Source organism: Carassius carassius, chromosome 17, assembly GCF_963082965.1.
Source record: "Carassius carassius chromosome 17, fCarCar2.1, whole genome shotgun sequence".
NCBI lineage: Eukaryota > Metazoa > Chordata > Actinopteri > Cypriniformes > Cyprinidae > Carassius > Carassius carassius.
This window is the reverse complement of record NC_081771.1, coordinates 5,056,867-5,074,740: the sequence shown is the minus strand read 5'-3', so window position 1 is coordinate 5,074,740 and position 17,874 is coordinate 5,056,867. Positions and strand designations below refer to the sequence as shown.

Below are 17,874 nucleotides of genomic sequence, written 5' to 3'. Positions count from 1 at the left end.
TGTGTAAAGATACTCAAAAAGTACTGGAAACATTCTGGTTATCCAAAAAGTACTGGAAACATTCTGGTTATCCAATATTAATTAATCATTGTTATAGACCTTATGGAGCTCCGCCCCTTTTCAGCACTACACTCGTCCTCTGTCTTCCGTTTGTATTTCTGCACCTTGAAGGTCAGTTCATATGAATTTAAAAATGATCCGCTTATTTTAAAATCTTCCTGGTTTATCGATATTTGAAAATCACATCGATCATATATCGATATATGAAATCACAAAACTGACACCTGGTTGTGCAACATGCCATTACAAAAGAGCTGAACTTTAAAGACACACAGTTGAGCTTCTTTTGTTACAGACAGAACACCGAACAATCTTTTAACATCCCTCATAAACAATATTTGAACATCTTAGCTCAAGTGTGGAAGACTAAATCTTTGTTTAATCAAGCACCATACAATGAAGTAGCAAAAAGTCTCTGAGTGAGTCTGCTAGTTTCAGATCTACAGCGGTCCCATATGGTTGGGATTTTGCCAGAGCAACCCACAGAGCCTCAGAACTGCATGATTTCACATGAAACAGAGAACATATTTTGCTGTACACAACATTACCACTTTATACTGCATCATTTCATGAATAAATCTGAAAAATATATAAACTGTAGGCTTCATGGCTTAATGCAGAAACTGATGTCTTCAACTAAGCTGAACTTATAGTTGTACTTGAGAAGATAAAAGAAAAAAGGATTTATAGAACATATTTCTGTGCATGTATAAAACCTTTTTTACTATACAGAAATAGGCATCCTCTAGTCTAACAGTAAGGAGGGGACGTGATTGCGATTTCTATAGAGGAAGAATCTCTTCATGTTCCACTCCATAATTAAAGACATTTTACATTACAAAATATTTTACTTTTTAAACTCGGGTCTATTTTTAGGATCATTAATTCTCATTACTGTACTTGAGTTTTTTTGTCCCATTGTTTTCTGTGGTCATGATTCATTAAATTATTATTTAAAAAGTAAAAAATTACTCTAACAATCATTTTCATCAGCATAAATTAAAGACAGTACAAGTAATACTTATATAATTTTGTTTAATTCTTATTGCATTACATTTTTGAAAAATGTGGCTAATTATGATACAAGAATAATATCAAAATGCAAAAAAAATATTTCTATAGATTTTAGGATGAAATATGACTGGTTTGGTGTGATTTACTCTACTAATCTTGGACTGGTCGTTGAACTTTCAGTTGCAAGTTAATATTAACTTTAAGAAAGTTCTTTATTATGGAGCTATCAAAAAGACATTTATTTTGTTAACATGGGATTTCATTTTCCAGGGTGTCACAGACAGTGGTATTTATGGCTCAACAGGAAATGGAGTGTGAAATTGAAGTGAGACTCCAGGAGAACATTACAGGGTTTGCCCTTGATGATACTGTACACTGAGAGAACAGAGCAAAGACTTTATGATCCATGAGATCCAAAGTTAACAAGAAAAAAAAACTTCGCTTGAAATGAAAGGTTGTCAATAGTGACCGGTATGATAAAGATAAACAGGAAAATTGCTTCAACCCTGAGAAGAGTGAAGGTCAGATGAAGGAAACTCTTCAAAATGGTTTTATAAGGAGGCATTACTCACTTCTGTCTGTTAGAGGTGAGCCATTATCAAGAATACAGAAGGTATTGAACAAAATTGCTAAAAAGTTTTAAATATGTTATATTTGACATAATTTCATACACACACACACACACACACACACACACACACACATGTGATTCTTTAAATATATCATAATTTAAATTATATTAAGAATTTACGAATATTTAAATTATTTACTACAATAAACTAAATCTATAAAGTTTTACAATAAGGTTCTATTTGTTAACTGCATTAGTTAACATGAACTAACAATGACAAATAATACAAAAGTATTTATTAATCTTAATTAATGTTAATTTCAACATGTAAAAATACATTATTAAAATCAAAAGTTGTATCTGTAAATATTATTTAATGGACCTCAGTTAACATGAACTAACGCTATTTTTTATTGTTAATTTTTAAAGATTGATAAAACACTAAAGTATATATTGCTCTGTTAGTTAACACATTCACTAGAGTTCACTAAAAGTACATTATTGTAAATTGTTACCACATGTTAAATGTTTACATTATGCATAAAATATTAATGAACTTGCTAAAATTTAATGCTATAGTTTTAAAGTAGCCTATTCCTAGCATTTTTCTTTTTTTTAGCATGATCCTATGTGGTTGCTAAGGTAAGATGAGTGGTTGCTAGGGCATTACAAGATACCTGCTAAGGTGTTTTAGGTGATTGCTAAACAGTGGATAAAAATAAAAGAACCAACATCTAAGTCTTTAATCTTATGGTCCATAGATACAGTTTGGGTCTCGTTTTCAATTTATTTAATTTTTTTCTGCAATTTTATTATCTGTCAATCAGAAATAAACACAAGTGAAAGTACATCTGATTGCTGATTGGACAAGGCATTATTACTGGACAACTTGAGGTACTATCAGGTCATTACCAAAATAGTGCTGGATGATTATGTGCCAAAGCTTAGTACTTAGGGCTCGGGGTTTGTTTGAATCACTAACCCTAAGAATGAGCAGTTATGGCAGAGATGCTTAGAAAGCAGTTAATCACTGGTTATTAAATACAATCATCTTACTTCATGAGGATGTCCATTAAATGCTGAATCATGCCTTTATTTCCACCTCAGTTGTGGATCACTTAGAAGAGCCTGCAGGCATGACATCGCATCTGTGGCCCAACGCCAGTGATTCCTCAATCTGTGTGATGTCATCACAGTTCTCATCTCCTCCAGTCTGCCCGGGGAGGGGCTCTAGGTGCCTGCCGCCATAGTAACAAGAGGAGCACCATCCAGCGATGGCAGAATGTAACAGTATGTTGGCTTTCACAGTCTAGTTTTATTCACACAACAGTGTCTCAACGGCAGTCTGAATGTGATTTTAAGGTGACTGTTTAACACAGTTTACACTGGATATCATCAGGTATATTTTATGGGGTTAAATCAAATATTCCATTATTTACATGAGATTTGTTTCTTATCTCTATTAAATGCATTATAATATGAGTCATAATGTAATCATCCTCACTGGTGTGTGTGTGTGTGTGTGTCGCTGAAGGCTGAGATGGATCTGCTGCATTGAGTAAATGACCTTGAGCTGCTTCAGGCTCCTGGCTTCCTGTCACTGTCTGCTACCCCCTGCCTCAAACTCAAGCAGCGCTGAAAAAAAAAATCATTTTGACTTTAGAAGATTTATGAAATGATGAATTATTACATTTCAGCTAAATTTGTTAGAAATGTAATTATGGACCATATTTTTTATTTATTTGGAAACAAGTGTAGAACCTGCTGCATAAGAATCGATCAATATGATCATTGTGCTGATGGAATTATTCATGCAAATCAGTAACTTGGTTTCCCTTTTAGAATATATATATATATATATATATAATTTAACATATATATAAATTTGCTGGTTTTGGATCAAATAAATGCAGGCTTCGTGAGCAGATAAGACTGCTCAAAAATCTTTGAATAGTATTCTACGTAAAAAAATTAAATTAAATAAAATACGTATACATTTGAGGTGGAGAGTGCACATACACTAATATGGAAACACATTTTCTGAATAAATTACTATATGCATTTGACTTTTATGTCATCCTAATGACTCAAGTTTTTTGAATCCACTCACTTAAAGATTATTCAGATTTGTGTACTGATTTGTTCAGTGAATATTTCTACAGCTTACATATCTTTATATTAATAAGTAGCCTTTTATGTGTAAGCAAGTTTTATATATGTGTCAATGAATTAATTTGTTAAAAACATATGCTACCAAAACGATCCTTGTATACTTTACTAAAATGAATGTCGATAGAACCTCTCAGAGTCTTAAAAATTAAACAAACAGCACTATAATATTTCCTCCATTGTGTGAACTGACAAGTCATGTGACTAAATAGTCTGCCAAATTGCACAGAAATATTTACCATACTAGCAACTAAGGTCATCGACTTGAAAAATCGGTATTCACTCTTGGTCCTACGTACTACACATTGACCAGATTGTCCCTTATGACTGATGTTTTTATATTTGTGTGACCGGGAGTGTACCTTCAGATTGACCCAAAATCAATAGGGTTTGGCTCACACTTGCATTTCTTTTCATTGGCCAGTCTTAAACACACATCTCACCCAAGCACAGAATTACATTGACCTCTCGGTTATAATTAAAGAGTGTGAGCTAGTGCAAGTGAATGAACACTCCTTTGTATTGGCTTCTCTCCTGAATAACGGCTGAGCTGTCAGAAAGATTCCTGTACATGAGTGCATGATTGACATCCAAGCTCTAGCTCTAAAACAAACAGCCTGTCACAAAGCCCTTAGCACAATTTGTATCCAAAATCATCCCTTAAAAAGCACACACAATTCCACCAAGGAAATTAAAAAAAATAATTAATTAGCCATGACATCTAGCTTAATCATTTTTAAATCAAATGTTAAATGCAACAAATGTATACTAATTTTTCAAATTTCCCAGTGAAATACATGAGCTGAAAGCTGACACTATGGGGTAATAAAGGTGTCAACAGAAAATGTGCAGCAAATGGCCAAATCTGTTGCTTTTATTAGAAGGAAGACAATACTGTATATCTGTATTGTTTTCTGTCTGTGATTTTCATGCCTCAACCTTCAGATCAAATCAGTGTAAAAATGCTACAGCTTCATGGACAGAAAGAGAAATCAAACATTTATTCTACAGCTGTTGGGAATATCACCATATTACAGTTTGTGCAGTATACAGTATGAATATTGTGCATAGTTTTAGATTTGCAGCATGCAAAGTGACACATAACCTATAGGTGATGATACATATACCACTATCTATCTGTCTGTCTATCTGTCTGGCTATATATCTATCTATCTATCTATTATATAATTTTAACATTGTACTGGTATGCTGCCTTGCAAAAATGACAAAAGTTTCTAAAAGTATCAGTTTTTTGTAATTTTACACTCTTAAAATATTGTGGGTTTTTTGTACCATATGTGTTACGGTAACTTACAGTTTACATTTAACATGTTTTACTCCACCATTCGTTCTTTTTCCATGATCACATTAGAAGGCTATAACCATCAGACAGGCTTGGTTCTACGAGGTGCTAGAGAATGCTAATGCACCCTTGAAAAAGGAAGTGGGAGAACCACAGTTGAAGCTGTAATAATAGTGAAACTTGGCAAACAATATATGTACTTGTGCATGATGGCATCAGATGTTTTTATTTGCAACATGTTTCTGCGTTGTGCAGTGTAGCCAGTCACAGACATATTTGTCTATTTCTTGAACACAATGGCCATCGAGGCACTTAAGTTACAATCCACTCGCTCAAAACGCCAGAGGTTTTGTTCAGTGCTATAAACTCACAAATCCTCTTATAATAACTAAGTTTAAACCCAGATATTCAAGTACAGAGCTTCACTGAAATTATTAATGTGAGATCATGATGAGCAAAACCAAGTGACAGCTTTTAAGTGATTATAAAGGGAGCACTCATTGCGTGCTTTCTATGCTATTGTCCATTCAGAATTTGTGTCCACCTTATTTTCCTCTAAGAGTTGGTGCATTCATTTAATGTGTCTGACTTCAGTCATTCACTTCCAGCTGTTTTAGCTGTACAAAACAGCTGGTTTTGCTACTTAATATTGCAAACTGGTGTTTTTTATCATAATATTTTAATGTGTCTTAATTATAAACACGTATACACGGAAACATGTTTACAGTTCACTGCGCTTTGTTATTCTTCTCCTGATTTCCCAATAGCGGCTAATGAAGCAGAAGTCTCGCACATTCACAGAAAACAGCTTACTTCCACCTTACGTCCGCGTTGAAAAATAAGTTAGATAAAACTTGTTTTTCTGGCACATTCAAGCTGTAAAGTTTTGGGAATGACATCCGTTTATCCAGCATTCTCAAAATAGCAATGATTGACATAGTTCTAAATGGACAGGATAAAACATAAATGTGATAAGAGATGTGCATTAAGGCTGGAGAACCCTCCACTCATTTCAGAAGCACCCTCAGTGATTTAATTCTGCAAACATCACTCGTGACGCGTCCCCTTTAAACTGCCCACTCTGCGGATAAAGTGAGGAGCGGTAGCGCGGACGGAGCGCGTGTGTGTAATCCAGAAGTCTTTTGGTATGCACAGCGACGAGTGACTGCAGATTCAATTTAACGCTTTAACTAACTGACTAATGGCTTGTTGCGTGAACATACGACTGAGAGGTCGGCATGCGAGGTATGCTGCAGACTTCTTATGTATATGTTGTTCTGCATCTGTTCCCATGTAAACATCATCTTCACAGAATTTGCGTTTATACTTTTTCAGTGTAGAAAGTGGTGAGGTGCAGCTGTCACATAAAGGATATTTTTTTTTAATTCAACTGACTGATTCGGAAAAATAAAATAAACTTTTAGGAGAATAAAACGTAAAAAACATTATATACAACTTTAGATTCTTCAGTGATGCATTTAATAATAGTGATGTTATCACTTGTCATTAAGGGGACATGTCTTTGCAATATACAGTATATGTATTTTAAATGAGATTAGCTCATGGGTCATTGATGTACCATTATATATATTTAAAAAGTTTAAAATGTTAAAATTCAGTTCATATAAACAATTACATCAATCCAACATCAATGTCATTTTGATATTTTTTTGTGGGGCTTAAAGAATAAATGTCTTGGTGGCGTAACTGTCCAGAGAAAAAAGCGATTGTTTTATATATATATATATATATATATATATATATATATATATATATATATATATATATATACCTAAATTGTGTCGTTTTATAATACTTTTACTTTTTAAATTTCCAGCCATTTTGTTGTCAAACTTGATCAAACAGTCAAACTTACTGACTATTCATTAATTTAAAAACAAATAAAAATCATATCTATAAAAATATGTTGTTTTGACTTGAAAAATGTTTAAATGAAACTTTAAAAAAAAATCTGATGTTCAACATGCATAGAAAATAATTGTATTATCTCTGACATGCTTTGTCATTGACCCACACACATTGCACAATTATCAGTAGCTTATCAGTCACTTAAAAGAGTGTTTCCATTAATCTTACAAATTGACTGTGCAGTTAATTGATGTGATCCAAGAAAGACTAATACTTACTTAATGGGCCAGCCTGATGCTGTGCCTACTGCAGATGTTTCACATTCATCTCTACTGTCATTTGTCTAGCAAAGGCTATGGCGATCTGTATGGATTTCTTAATACATCCTTAAATGTAGAAAAAAAAGAGACCCTCCTTCTTTTGCATCATATGCTTTTTTCCTATTCTTTCCTCCTTGTCCTTCTCAAACAACCTGCTTTAAGGAAGCTTTGGGGTAGACGAGGACACACCCGCATACTGTACCTCTCTGCCCCTCCTCCGTGCCTGCCCCGTTATGCACAATACGCCGGTGCGCCGAGAGCTACAGCAGACAGTGGCAGCCGGGATTTACGGAATCAGATGTGTGTCTGTCCTTTTTATCGCAGCCTCAAAGACACCGGTGTGCTATACACACTTCAAGAAAGGCTGTCGTGACTTCTGGGAACCTGAAGAACCACAGGGGTGATTTAGAAGTTTATCCTAGCAGGTATAATGTCTCAATTCTGATTATGCATGGATGCTTTATTCATCTATTTGGGATTTGTGTGTATTCTATTATATGCAGTTATGCATCTTGTATAATATAATGTGGAGGGATCTAAAGAGTAAAAAGAGAGAGAACACCAAATCTTAAGGCTAAAATGTATTTTCCTGCAGTTTAATATTTCATAGGCTGCTTCTGCTGAATATTTTAGAACATGCTGGCACCGTTTGGGACAAGAAACATTCCATTGAAATGCATAATATGTACAAACAGCATGACATATGCGGTTATTTGAATGTTCGGGTATTTCATGGAAAAGGATAGGGAGAAAGGGATAGTGAATGCACTGAATGGATACAGCATGGTTATGTAGCATGTGCATGTCTCATAAAGAAGGGCCTCTTTCACATGACTGCACTGTGAGAGATGCAGATTTATGTGAATGGATATTTGTCCATTGCAGCACAAAAGAAAAAACTGACAGGGCTTGATGAAACACTTCATTTTGTGGTGCTTTCTATAAGAAGACCAAGGAACAGTTTGCATATGAATGCATAACTAAATATTCTGTTTTATATCAATTGTGCTATATTTTAAAATCTACTTTCTGCCTAAGCTTTGCTGTTGTGTACTGCATGTGTGGTCTCTCTCCAGAATATTATACTAGGGACATACTTACATTATGATAAACATTATTCATACATACAGAAGATTTACCTGTTTTCTTAGTTTTTTTATTCCTTAGAGAGACAAGCAAAGTAGGACACTGAAGTTTTTTATTTATATATTTAATAGTTATTTTATTTCCTCCATATGGTATATTGAAGATTTTTTTTTAATCATACATTATCTACATTAAAATGCGTTTATTGAAAGGATAAGTCATTTGAATCATATTTTTAAACAACGCCAATGACACACTCAACACACTCCAAACATCTAATTAAGGTCTTCAGACTCCCCAGAAGCTTCCAAGCAGGTGTTTGGTTGCTGGTTGGACCTACACTCTGATGGACAATGGCTATTCAGTACCAGAGTTTGACACATGTGCTTTAGACCCTCTGTAGATGTATATATATATAGAGAGAGAGAGAGAGAGAGAGAGAGAGAGAGAGAGACTCTAAATGCTGTCTTCATAGATCTTTTGTTGTCTTTCAGTCAACCCACCCGGTAGCACGCTGTGGCCCTTCGTGCTCTACGGTGTCAAGCTCCCTTTCAGTGAGGACTCCTTGCATCTTCCCACCTTGCGGTGCCCTGCCTCCGTGAAAAGTGCAGGCCTCACCCTCCTGTATAATGACTGTGGCCACGGGCGACCCCTCTGACGAGGCGGCAGTACACCCTGGTCTTCCTCAGGACTATGACCCTGGAATGGAACAGGAGTGCTGTGAGCGAGTGGTCATCAACATCTCGGGTCTACGTTTTGAGACGCAGCTCAAGACCCTCTCACAGTTCCCCGAAACACTGCTCGGGGACCCCAAGAAACGCATGAGGTACTTTGACCCACTAAGGAACGAGTATTTTTTTGACAGAAACCGTCCTAGCTTTGACGCCATCCTCTATTACTATCAATCAGGTGGAAGGTTGCGGCGCCCCGTCAATGTCACTTTGGACGTTTTCTCAGAGGAGATCCGCTTTTACGAGCTTGGAGATGAAGCAATTGAGATGTTTCGGGAGGACGAGGGTTTTATCAAGGAGGAGGAGAGGCCGTTGCCTGACAATGAGTTTCAGAAGCAGGTCTGGTTGCTGTTTGAATATCCAGAAAGTTCTGGGCCAGCCAGGATTATAGCGATCATATCCGTCATGGTCATCCTCATCTCCATTGTCAGCTTCTGCCTGGAAACCTTGCCCATCTTCCGCGGCGATGAGGAGGAGATGCAAAAAAAAGTCCCAGCTGCTTTCGGCAACTCCACAACCACTTACACATCCACCTACTTCACAGACCCTTTCTTCATTCTAGAGACGCTATGCATCATCTGGTTCACCTTCGAGTTCTTGGTGCGCTTCTTTGCCTGCCCTAGTAAAGCCAGCTTCTTTGTGAACATAATGAACATGATTGATGTGGTGGCCATCATTCCGTACTTCATTACACTGGGGACTGAATTGGCTGAGACAGCAGAGGACGGGCAGCAGGGCCAACAAGCCATGTCTCTCGCAATTCTGAGGGTCATTCGACTTGTACGAGTCTTCAGAATCTTCAAACTCTCCCGCCACTCGAAGGGACTTCAGATTCTTGGCCAGACCCTCAAAGCCAGCATGAGAGAGTTAGGTCTACTCATCTTCTTCCTCTTCATTGGAGTCATCCTCTTTTCCAGCGCCGTCTTCTTCGCAGAAGCAGACGAGCCTGAGTCGCAGTTCTACAGCATCCCGGATGCCTTCTGGTGGGCTGTGGTTTCAATGACGACCGTTGGCTATGGAGATATGGTGCCTACAACAATTGGAGGAAAGATTGTCGGATCCCTCTGTGCCATCGCTGGCGTCTTGACCATCGCCCTTCCCGTGCCCGTCATCGTCTCCAACTTCAACTACTTCTACCATCGAGAAACAGAAGGCGAGGAGCAGGCGCAGTATCTCCAAGTTAACGTCCCTAAAGCCTATTCACAAGAAGAGCTGAAGGGAAGTCGAAGTGGTTCCACCATCAGCAAGTCGGACTACATGGAAATCCAAGAACCGGTCAACAACAGCAACGAGGACTTTCAGGAAGAGAACCTCAAGACAACCAATTGCACTTTAGCTAATACAAATTATGTTAATATCAATAAAATGCTGACAGATGTCTAGTAATTCAAGGAGCAGGTACGAATTGAATTATAAAAGGTCTATAGTAAGCCATGTTCGAAAGAAGGAGTGTGAGGTTGAACGCCTCAGTTATTGTCCAACCCTACGTCCAGGTATTCATCACAGTATTCATCAGTGTTTGCATGGAGTCATCTACTGTACACATTATACGGACCAGGAGCCAAGTATTTATATAGAACTGTGGAACACAAATAAACAGCACATGAGTGTCACTATATTTCCATAAACATCTTACTCTCAAAGTCATGCTTTGCCAAAGAAACGTCATTTGTGTGCTTCATCTGCTGTTAAAAAGGTTTGCGGTCACATTCAGTACATGTATACAATGCTAAGAATATTCACAGAAGTTTCGTCCACTCTCCCGCTGCTGGTTAAAGAACACAAATATTCACATCGATTCAAGACAGTTGTCTGTCATTTTAGCGATACTGTAGTGATCAGGCTGAGAATGAGAACGATTTTGTGTCGATAGCTGTGTGTGGACCCAAAATACGTATGTATGGACAACACTTATCTACTCCTTCACGATTATCCTGCTGCAAATCTTTTGAAGACAAGATGAATGTCTCTACATCTCATATTTTATGTTATTTATAGTCTACGCTGTCTGTGTCCCCTATCCTTCAGTGGCTTTTCTTTGATCATTTCATATCAGTTTTTTACAGTGTCTCCAGGATAAGGAGCATACAAAACACGTTAAATGGAAAAATAAGCAAAATAACACCCTAGTGCCACAGAAAAAAAAGCTTGATGTATTTTGTGTAAGAGCATACTGTTCAGTGTATATTCCCATTGTTTCTGCTGCAAGCTGCAGAGATAGTTCAAAATGTAGTTGATATTCAAATTACTTTGTCACTTAATGAGCCATATTGTAGTTCACACTTAAATGCCCCTAGCAAATTTGTAGCAATGATATCAGATTATTTTTAATCACTGACTTGTCTATCATCCTGAAATCATTTTCAGATGTTAGAAAATCTTTGATAGAGCTTTTTAGACATTTTGTCTTTTCTACTGCCTTTTTTTGTGTGTATTATAGTGTTGCATGGCCTCAAAACCAATCCTAATGGCATGGATCTTAAGCTCAAGAGTTACTGATATAAAGAAACAAGTTAGCTAGAATATTACAAAGATATGTATCTTACGCTGTATATATATACATCAATTTTTATCTGCAAAATGTTATTGTGATCCAAAGGTGCTGTTTTCAGTTGTCAGGATATGCATTTGAAAGAATGAAAAGACACTCTGCAATACGTTTGGATGGACAGTGCAGCATTGGGGCATTGATTGCTGGGACTCTGATTGTCTTAGCTTCAGGTGACCTTGAAATCTAGACTTACAGGCTTACTTGCTTCTCTGTAAGAGACTATATAATGCCAAACAACGATGAATCAACAGAAGGACACTATGGAAGTCAATATTGACTGATTTTGATTGACTTTCTACAAATGCTTAGGCTCCAACCGCAGTTGTTGCCTCCTTTCCTTAAAAGTATAGCCATTATCGAGGCAGTAAATCTCATTGTTTTCCTTCTATTGACTTTTTAGATGCAAAATCCTGAGAAAAATCCTGTTTCAGTGGATTGATGATTATGATGTGAATGTGTACCATTAGAAGGTTTCTCGCCCACATCTATTCCAGTATCTCACCTAGGCTGCAGGTGCCTTTGTCTTCGTCTCTCTAATATTTTTTATGCAACTTTATGTGCTGATGCTGCTATTTTAGAAGCAGATACTGCTTTCACAGCTGCTGCTAATTATGTTTTCATTTTTTAATTCAGAATATAGACATCACTGTAACACGCACAATTCCTGTAGGTTTAACAAAGTGTAAAATCCTGAATGTTAAACCGATCTATCCAAACTGACGCCCCACAGTGCATAGTCAGTGCCTAAGAAATGTACTAAACTTATGTTTGGATGCTTTAAAGCTGAAGTGTCTTTTTTTTATGTAAAAAAAAAAAAGTTCTGTCATTAATCCATTTGTGGGTTAATTTTCGTAAAAATATAAATAAAATTATTGCTCTGATATGTAAGCAGCAAAACACAGCAACACTGGCTCAACCAATTGCAGATGGGGAGTGTTTGGAATATAATAATGAAAGCAATCATTTTTGTTAATCCACTAGTGGAACAGAAATGACACACCTCATCTCTAATGCAGACAAACAGCAGGTTTTCTATGCATGACATTGGACAGTACGCTGTTGGTAAATCCATCCTACCATCCTAATCCACATACATAAGCATTGTCACTGCAACTTTATATTTAATGTGTAATAACATGTTATGCTTTTGGTGCTAGACCTGGCAGAGTTAAATGTCAGGGCTATAACAGTACCTCTATAAAGCCTTCTTTTTTTCCCCTCATTGGACAGGAATGTCTTTGAAACCGGAAAAACGCAGTCTTTGCTTTGCTTGCAGGTGCACCTGTTTCTCGTATCATGTTTGGATTGTGTGTTGATTTTCTAAATGTAATTTGAAATGCAAAATGATAGCACTGAATGTCACAAAATCATATTTGTTATCATCTTAGAAGGATGTGCATCAACTTATGCAATCATTTTTTGTGTGTGTGTGTGTGTGTGTGTGTGTGTGTGTTTTCACAAAAGGTTTTGTTCAAAAAATGACAGGGAGAGAAAAACCTTACAGGCCACATTCAATTAAAACCATATAACTATGAAGTCTCCATCCAGTAAATCTATATTTCAATTATTAATTAAATTGAAATTATCACAGATTTAAAGCAGTAATATTTTTAAATTCAATTCAATTTTACATTTAAACTACTACTTTTTCTCATATTCAGTGAGGGAAAATGTAGGCAAACGCTTGATTTAAAAAAGTAGGTGTTCTAAACCAGAAAAGATACAAAACAGATTGCAAGTTTGCTAAAACAAAATAGCTATTTAGTTATTGGTTAATAATGTTACCCAATATTCAAATAGGTAGAAAAGCAACATAATTTCAATATTTGTTTCTTTGACAAATCATAAAACTATTAATTCAGGAACATTATTAAATATTTAGATTTCATGTTGAATTAAAGGCTAACCATACTGTTGTGAAATTCTTATATAGGTTTAAAATACAGTGAAGTTGCAAGAACTGTTGTATTATGCTTTGCCATTGGCCCTGAGGACATAAGTAGGCTGTGGTGATTGAGATGAGCCCTGTATCTATCCATCCCATGTTGTTAAGCCTGCAAAGAAAGAAAGAAAGAAAGAAAGTCTCTCCTATTGCTTAGTTATGCAATACAGTGTTATATATATATATATATATATATATATATATATATATATATATATATATATATGTGTGTGTGTGTGTGTGTGTGTGTGTGTGTGTGTGTGTGTGTGCGTGTGCGTGTGCGTGCGCGTGTGTGTGTGTGGGCATGTGTGTATATCCATAAAGCACTTCAGACCCTATAGCCTGTGCTCAACAGCCAGACCGAGGAAGTCTAGACTTATACAAGCACTTCAATTGGCAGAGAGTCTATTTCAGCCCATTCTGGCTGTAAAGGACAAGCCCCAAGACACTGAACGTTTTACACTCCTGTAAGTGTGATCCAGTAATATTCACTCTTAAATGCAGCCATGTTTTTTAGGATGTAAGCACTGAAAAACAGAATATCTTCAGTGTCACTGGATGTAAAAGAAAAAAAAACACTTTACAAGCACCACCAATGGACAATCTATGGACAAAGACATGCATATATCCCTTCCAAATGATCAATACTGCAAATACAACTAAGATGATATATGAAACCTGAAAGCTGTGTTGCTTGTTCCTTTCAATGTTGTTGTGCATTGTCTAAATGTCATAGAGATGCTCAGAGCTAGTATTTGGAAGATAATTTTAGAAAAGGAACTAATGACGGCATAGCGCGATTTCAGAACACCAGGAGCTTTTTGATGTCGATATTATTAGCTCAGCCAGAGGAAAAGGTTGGTAGCTTCAAACCATTCAGGGAGAGGTGCCTGTTAGCATCTTTGATTTTACTCTGCTTTAAGTGCTCAGCATATAGTCCTCTGCACTTCCCACAAAAAGGAGACTGTGCTAAAAATAGCCATTTCTTTGGGAGCAAAATAAATGGGGAACTGTATGCTTCTCTTAGAGGAGGATATTGACAAGGCTGGTGCAGAAAGACAGTCAATGTATATCGGCATAAGCTCTGGAGAGTTAGAAGTATGTGAAGTGAGAAAGAGAGAATGTGAGTTTGTGTGTGTGTGTGTGTGTGTGTGTGTGTGTGTGTGTGTGTGTGTGTGTGTGTGTGTGTGTGTGTGTGTGTGTGTGTGTGTGTGTGTGTGTGTGTGTGTGTGTCTAAGTGACAATAGGAGGAGGACAGAATGTTCAGAAGAGACGAGAATAGATGACAGGGAGCGAGAGGTGTGGGATCAAATATGACACCTTTGAGAAATATTTAGGGATAGGTGAAAGATTTCCAGCAGCAAATGCCTCCAATCCATATTCATAGAGTATTGATTATGTTTGTGTCACTCTCATATCACAATACCATGAGCTGTTTGGAAACTGAGTAACAATGATTCCTTTCTAATGCATTTTCTTTGTGCTGTTTAGAAATCTGAACTGGTTTTATCATTTATATGAATGAGGACTGAAGCTCATTTGGGGGTCAGAAAGGTACAGACTCTATTTGCATAGGCTATAAAAAGATATTCTAGCTTGTTTTACTCAAGCTGTGCTAGATTCAATATGTAATGATGTAAGGGTACAAATACAGCTTGTTTCATCTCAATCCTACCATGTGCTGGTGCTGCCCGAGGTAATGTTTCATTGAAAAGGAGAGCATAGATGCCCTCTAAAGGCAGTGCCCTGAAATATAATGCACATATAAACAATGCACAAAAGCATATTTTTGGTTGTATGGATGAATCTCACAAGGGAATGTCTGGGTCATATTTAATTCCAAAATCAAAGAATAAAAGAAAGATGAAAGATAGAAGTGATGTTTTACATTAGAAAATGAAGATTTTTTTTCTTAATCTTTATTTTATTTTAAGAATTTTTTTAAAAATGACAAATAAAGCACATCTTAACTCAAATTCTCATTATAATAATATAAATCATTTGGACCAGATATAATGTTTTTTTATTAAATTAATATATTTTCTATTATTATTATTACATTTAGGACAACAGATATTTATTATTGTACTTGACAGATTTACCAAAAAGTTCAATATTAATTTACTGTGCTTAATTGTTATGAAAATAATGAATCCTAATGTAAAAAGTAAATCAATAAATGAAAATCTTGGTTGACCCAAAATGGCCTTCATATTAATTATGCAAAAAGTAATATAATAATAATAAAAATTATTATTATTATTATTATTATTATAAAATAATGAACATTATAGAAAATAATACAATTTGTAAAATTTATTGTTTTGATTTGGTAGTGAAATTTGACCCAGCCATTTTAGAATGCTTCAAAGCATTGTTTTGCAATTCTGAAAACCATTTTGACAAGCTACATCATATTTTATGCTTATTAGTATTTCCAAAACATATACTCTGACAGTTTTTTTGAGTGGATACTGTGTAATTATATCCTAACCTGGAAGCAGCATACTGGTAGCCACTTGTAACCTAGATTAGAAAACACCTATTTTATTGTATTATGCAGTGCACCAGTGGTATTAGTATTCAGCCTTCAAAACTCCTTTCTGCTCTCAAGTGTTCAGGTGCCATATGGCCTGGACTCAGACCCAAGAACACGGACTCCTGAGCCACACCCTCCACCCGGAGAGATGGAAAACCAGTGGATCAGAGGGAGGTCGGAGCACACTTCACTCGCACTGTCCTAAACGGCTGTGTTTGTTTACCACAGATATGCAGCATACTGTTGGATCTATAGCAGCTTCTGTCAGTTATTCTCTAACAAAAAACAGAGATGTATAAATGTCAAGAGAAAGTCCACTGAGTATGTCATATTAACAAATACAACAACAAATAAGTGAGCTGATATGAGAAAGGTTACCAAAAGATGTAAAGAGTTGAGGGCTTTCCCAGACTCCATCTGAGTCAACATTGGTCAGAAACCAGGGTTATTATCGTACACTTCTGCAAGTCTCTCGTAAACCTATAAAGCTGAATTCTTTATCAGGTTTTCTTTCATTCTGCAAATATGAAAATAAAATCATAAATCTGTATGACTGTGTCTCCCGATGTAAGTCTACTGATGTAAGCTGTACTGATGCGAGGTGCAGCATGTTTCTCGTAACCTACCAGAGATATGAGAAGTCTTAAAATACCCATCATGAGTTAATATTTCATCATCAACTGCAAACTCAGCACCAGGGAACCTTTCCCTGTGTATGGAAACCAACAGAAATGTCACATATATTAATTCAATTTAGTTAAGATACTAACCTGAAAAGACTCGTCATAGCCAGAGATTATATATATATTCCACTCCTAAATTTTTTTCCAAAAGGGCGTTTTCACAGTGATCCCAGAGACGAACCATTAACTTTTCAGTGAACAGTTCTTAAAATAATTATAATTATTATAATTATAATAATTAATAAATAATAACTTTTTTTCTTAGCATTAAGAACTATTTAATAATCTAAATAACCTTTTTGCACTTTAAATAACCTTTTGTGCAATGGAAAGGTTCCATTGATGTCAACATTTCTGCAGATGGCAATAAAGAACCTTTATATTTAAAACAAATATTATATTATATTATATAATAAAACAATTTCTGTCATCAGAAGACAGAATTACTTTGCTATTGTCCACTAGAGGCAGTGTGCAACAACACAAGATTCAGCACCATGCACACACAGTATCTGTGCAAGCAGCATGTCTACTACAGAGGGAACATCACAGAAATACTAATGGATCAAAAACTCAAAAGTTCCAAAAGGTGGTTTTCACAGTGATACTTCCACAAAAGAACCATTTTGGGTTCCCTAGAACATCTTCCAGTTCTTAAAGAAGTTTTTTTATATTCTAAAGAGCAACTTTTGACTACAAAGAACCTTTTATGCAGCTGAAAGGTTTCATGGATTTTACAGGTTCAGGTTCTATTTTTAAGAGTGAAGGACTAATTGAAACAACAGTTGTTCTCACTAATTTTTAAACAAGGAAAATACTTCTTAGTGAATAAATAATGCTAACATAAACAGCTTCTATGTTATACATTTGGAATTGTTGTCACAAGGCCTACATCTAGTACCTATTTCACAAAAGCTACTGTATATAAAAGCTCTACCAAAGTCTAGCCTAGCATAAAGTCTCAAATTAGGCTAATTTTGTGAATTCCGTCCTGCAAAAAAAAAAAAACATATTGTGTTCTCAGGTAAACAAGTGT

The 17,874-nt window shown here is 36.0% G+C and overlaps 1 protein-coding gene across 1 annotated transcript; it reads left to right on the top strand.

Moving 5' to 3' along the window:
• The first annotated feature begins 7,541 nt into the window (after positions 1-7,541).
• On the top strand, positions 7,542-13,089 carry LOC132160829 (potassium voltage-gated channel subfamily A member 2-like). The gene is made up of 3 exons (XM_059570533.1): positions 7,542-7,731; positions 8,887-12,515; positions 12,664-13,089. Exon 2 carries the CDS (start codon positions 9,022-9,024, stop codon positions 10,504-10,506), a length of 1,485 nt encoding a protein of 494 aa, XP_059426516.1. The 5' UTR covers positions 7,542-7,731; positions 8,887-9,021; the 3' UTR covers positions 10,507-12,515; positions 12,664-13,089.
• Positions 13,090-17,874: the final 4,785 nt, after the last annotated feature.

Bases quoted from the DNA above. Each gene is read 5' to 3' on its own strand.
- LOC132160829 (XM_059570533.1), top strand. From the start codon at position 9,022: ATGACTGTGGCCACGGGCGACCCCTCTGACGAGGCGGCAGTACACCCT.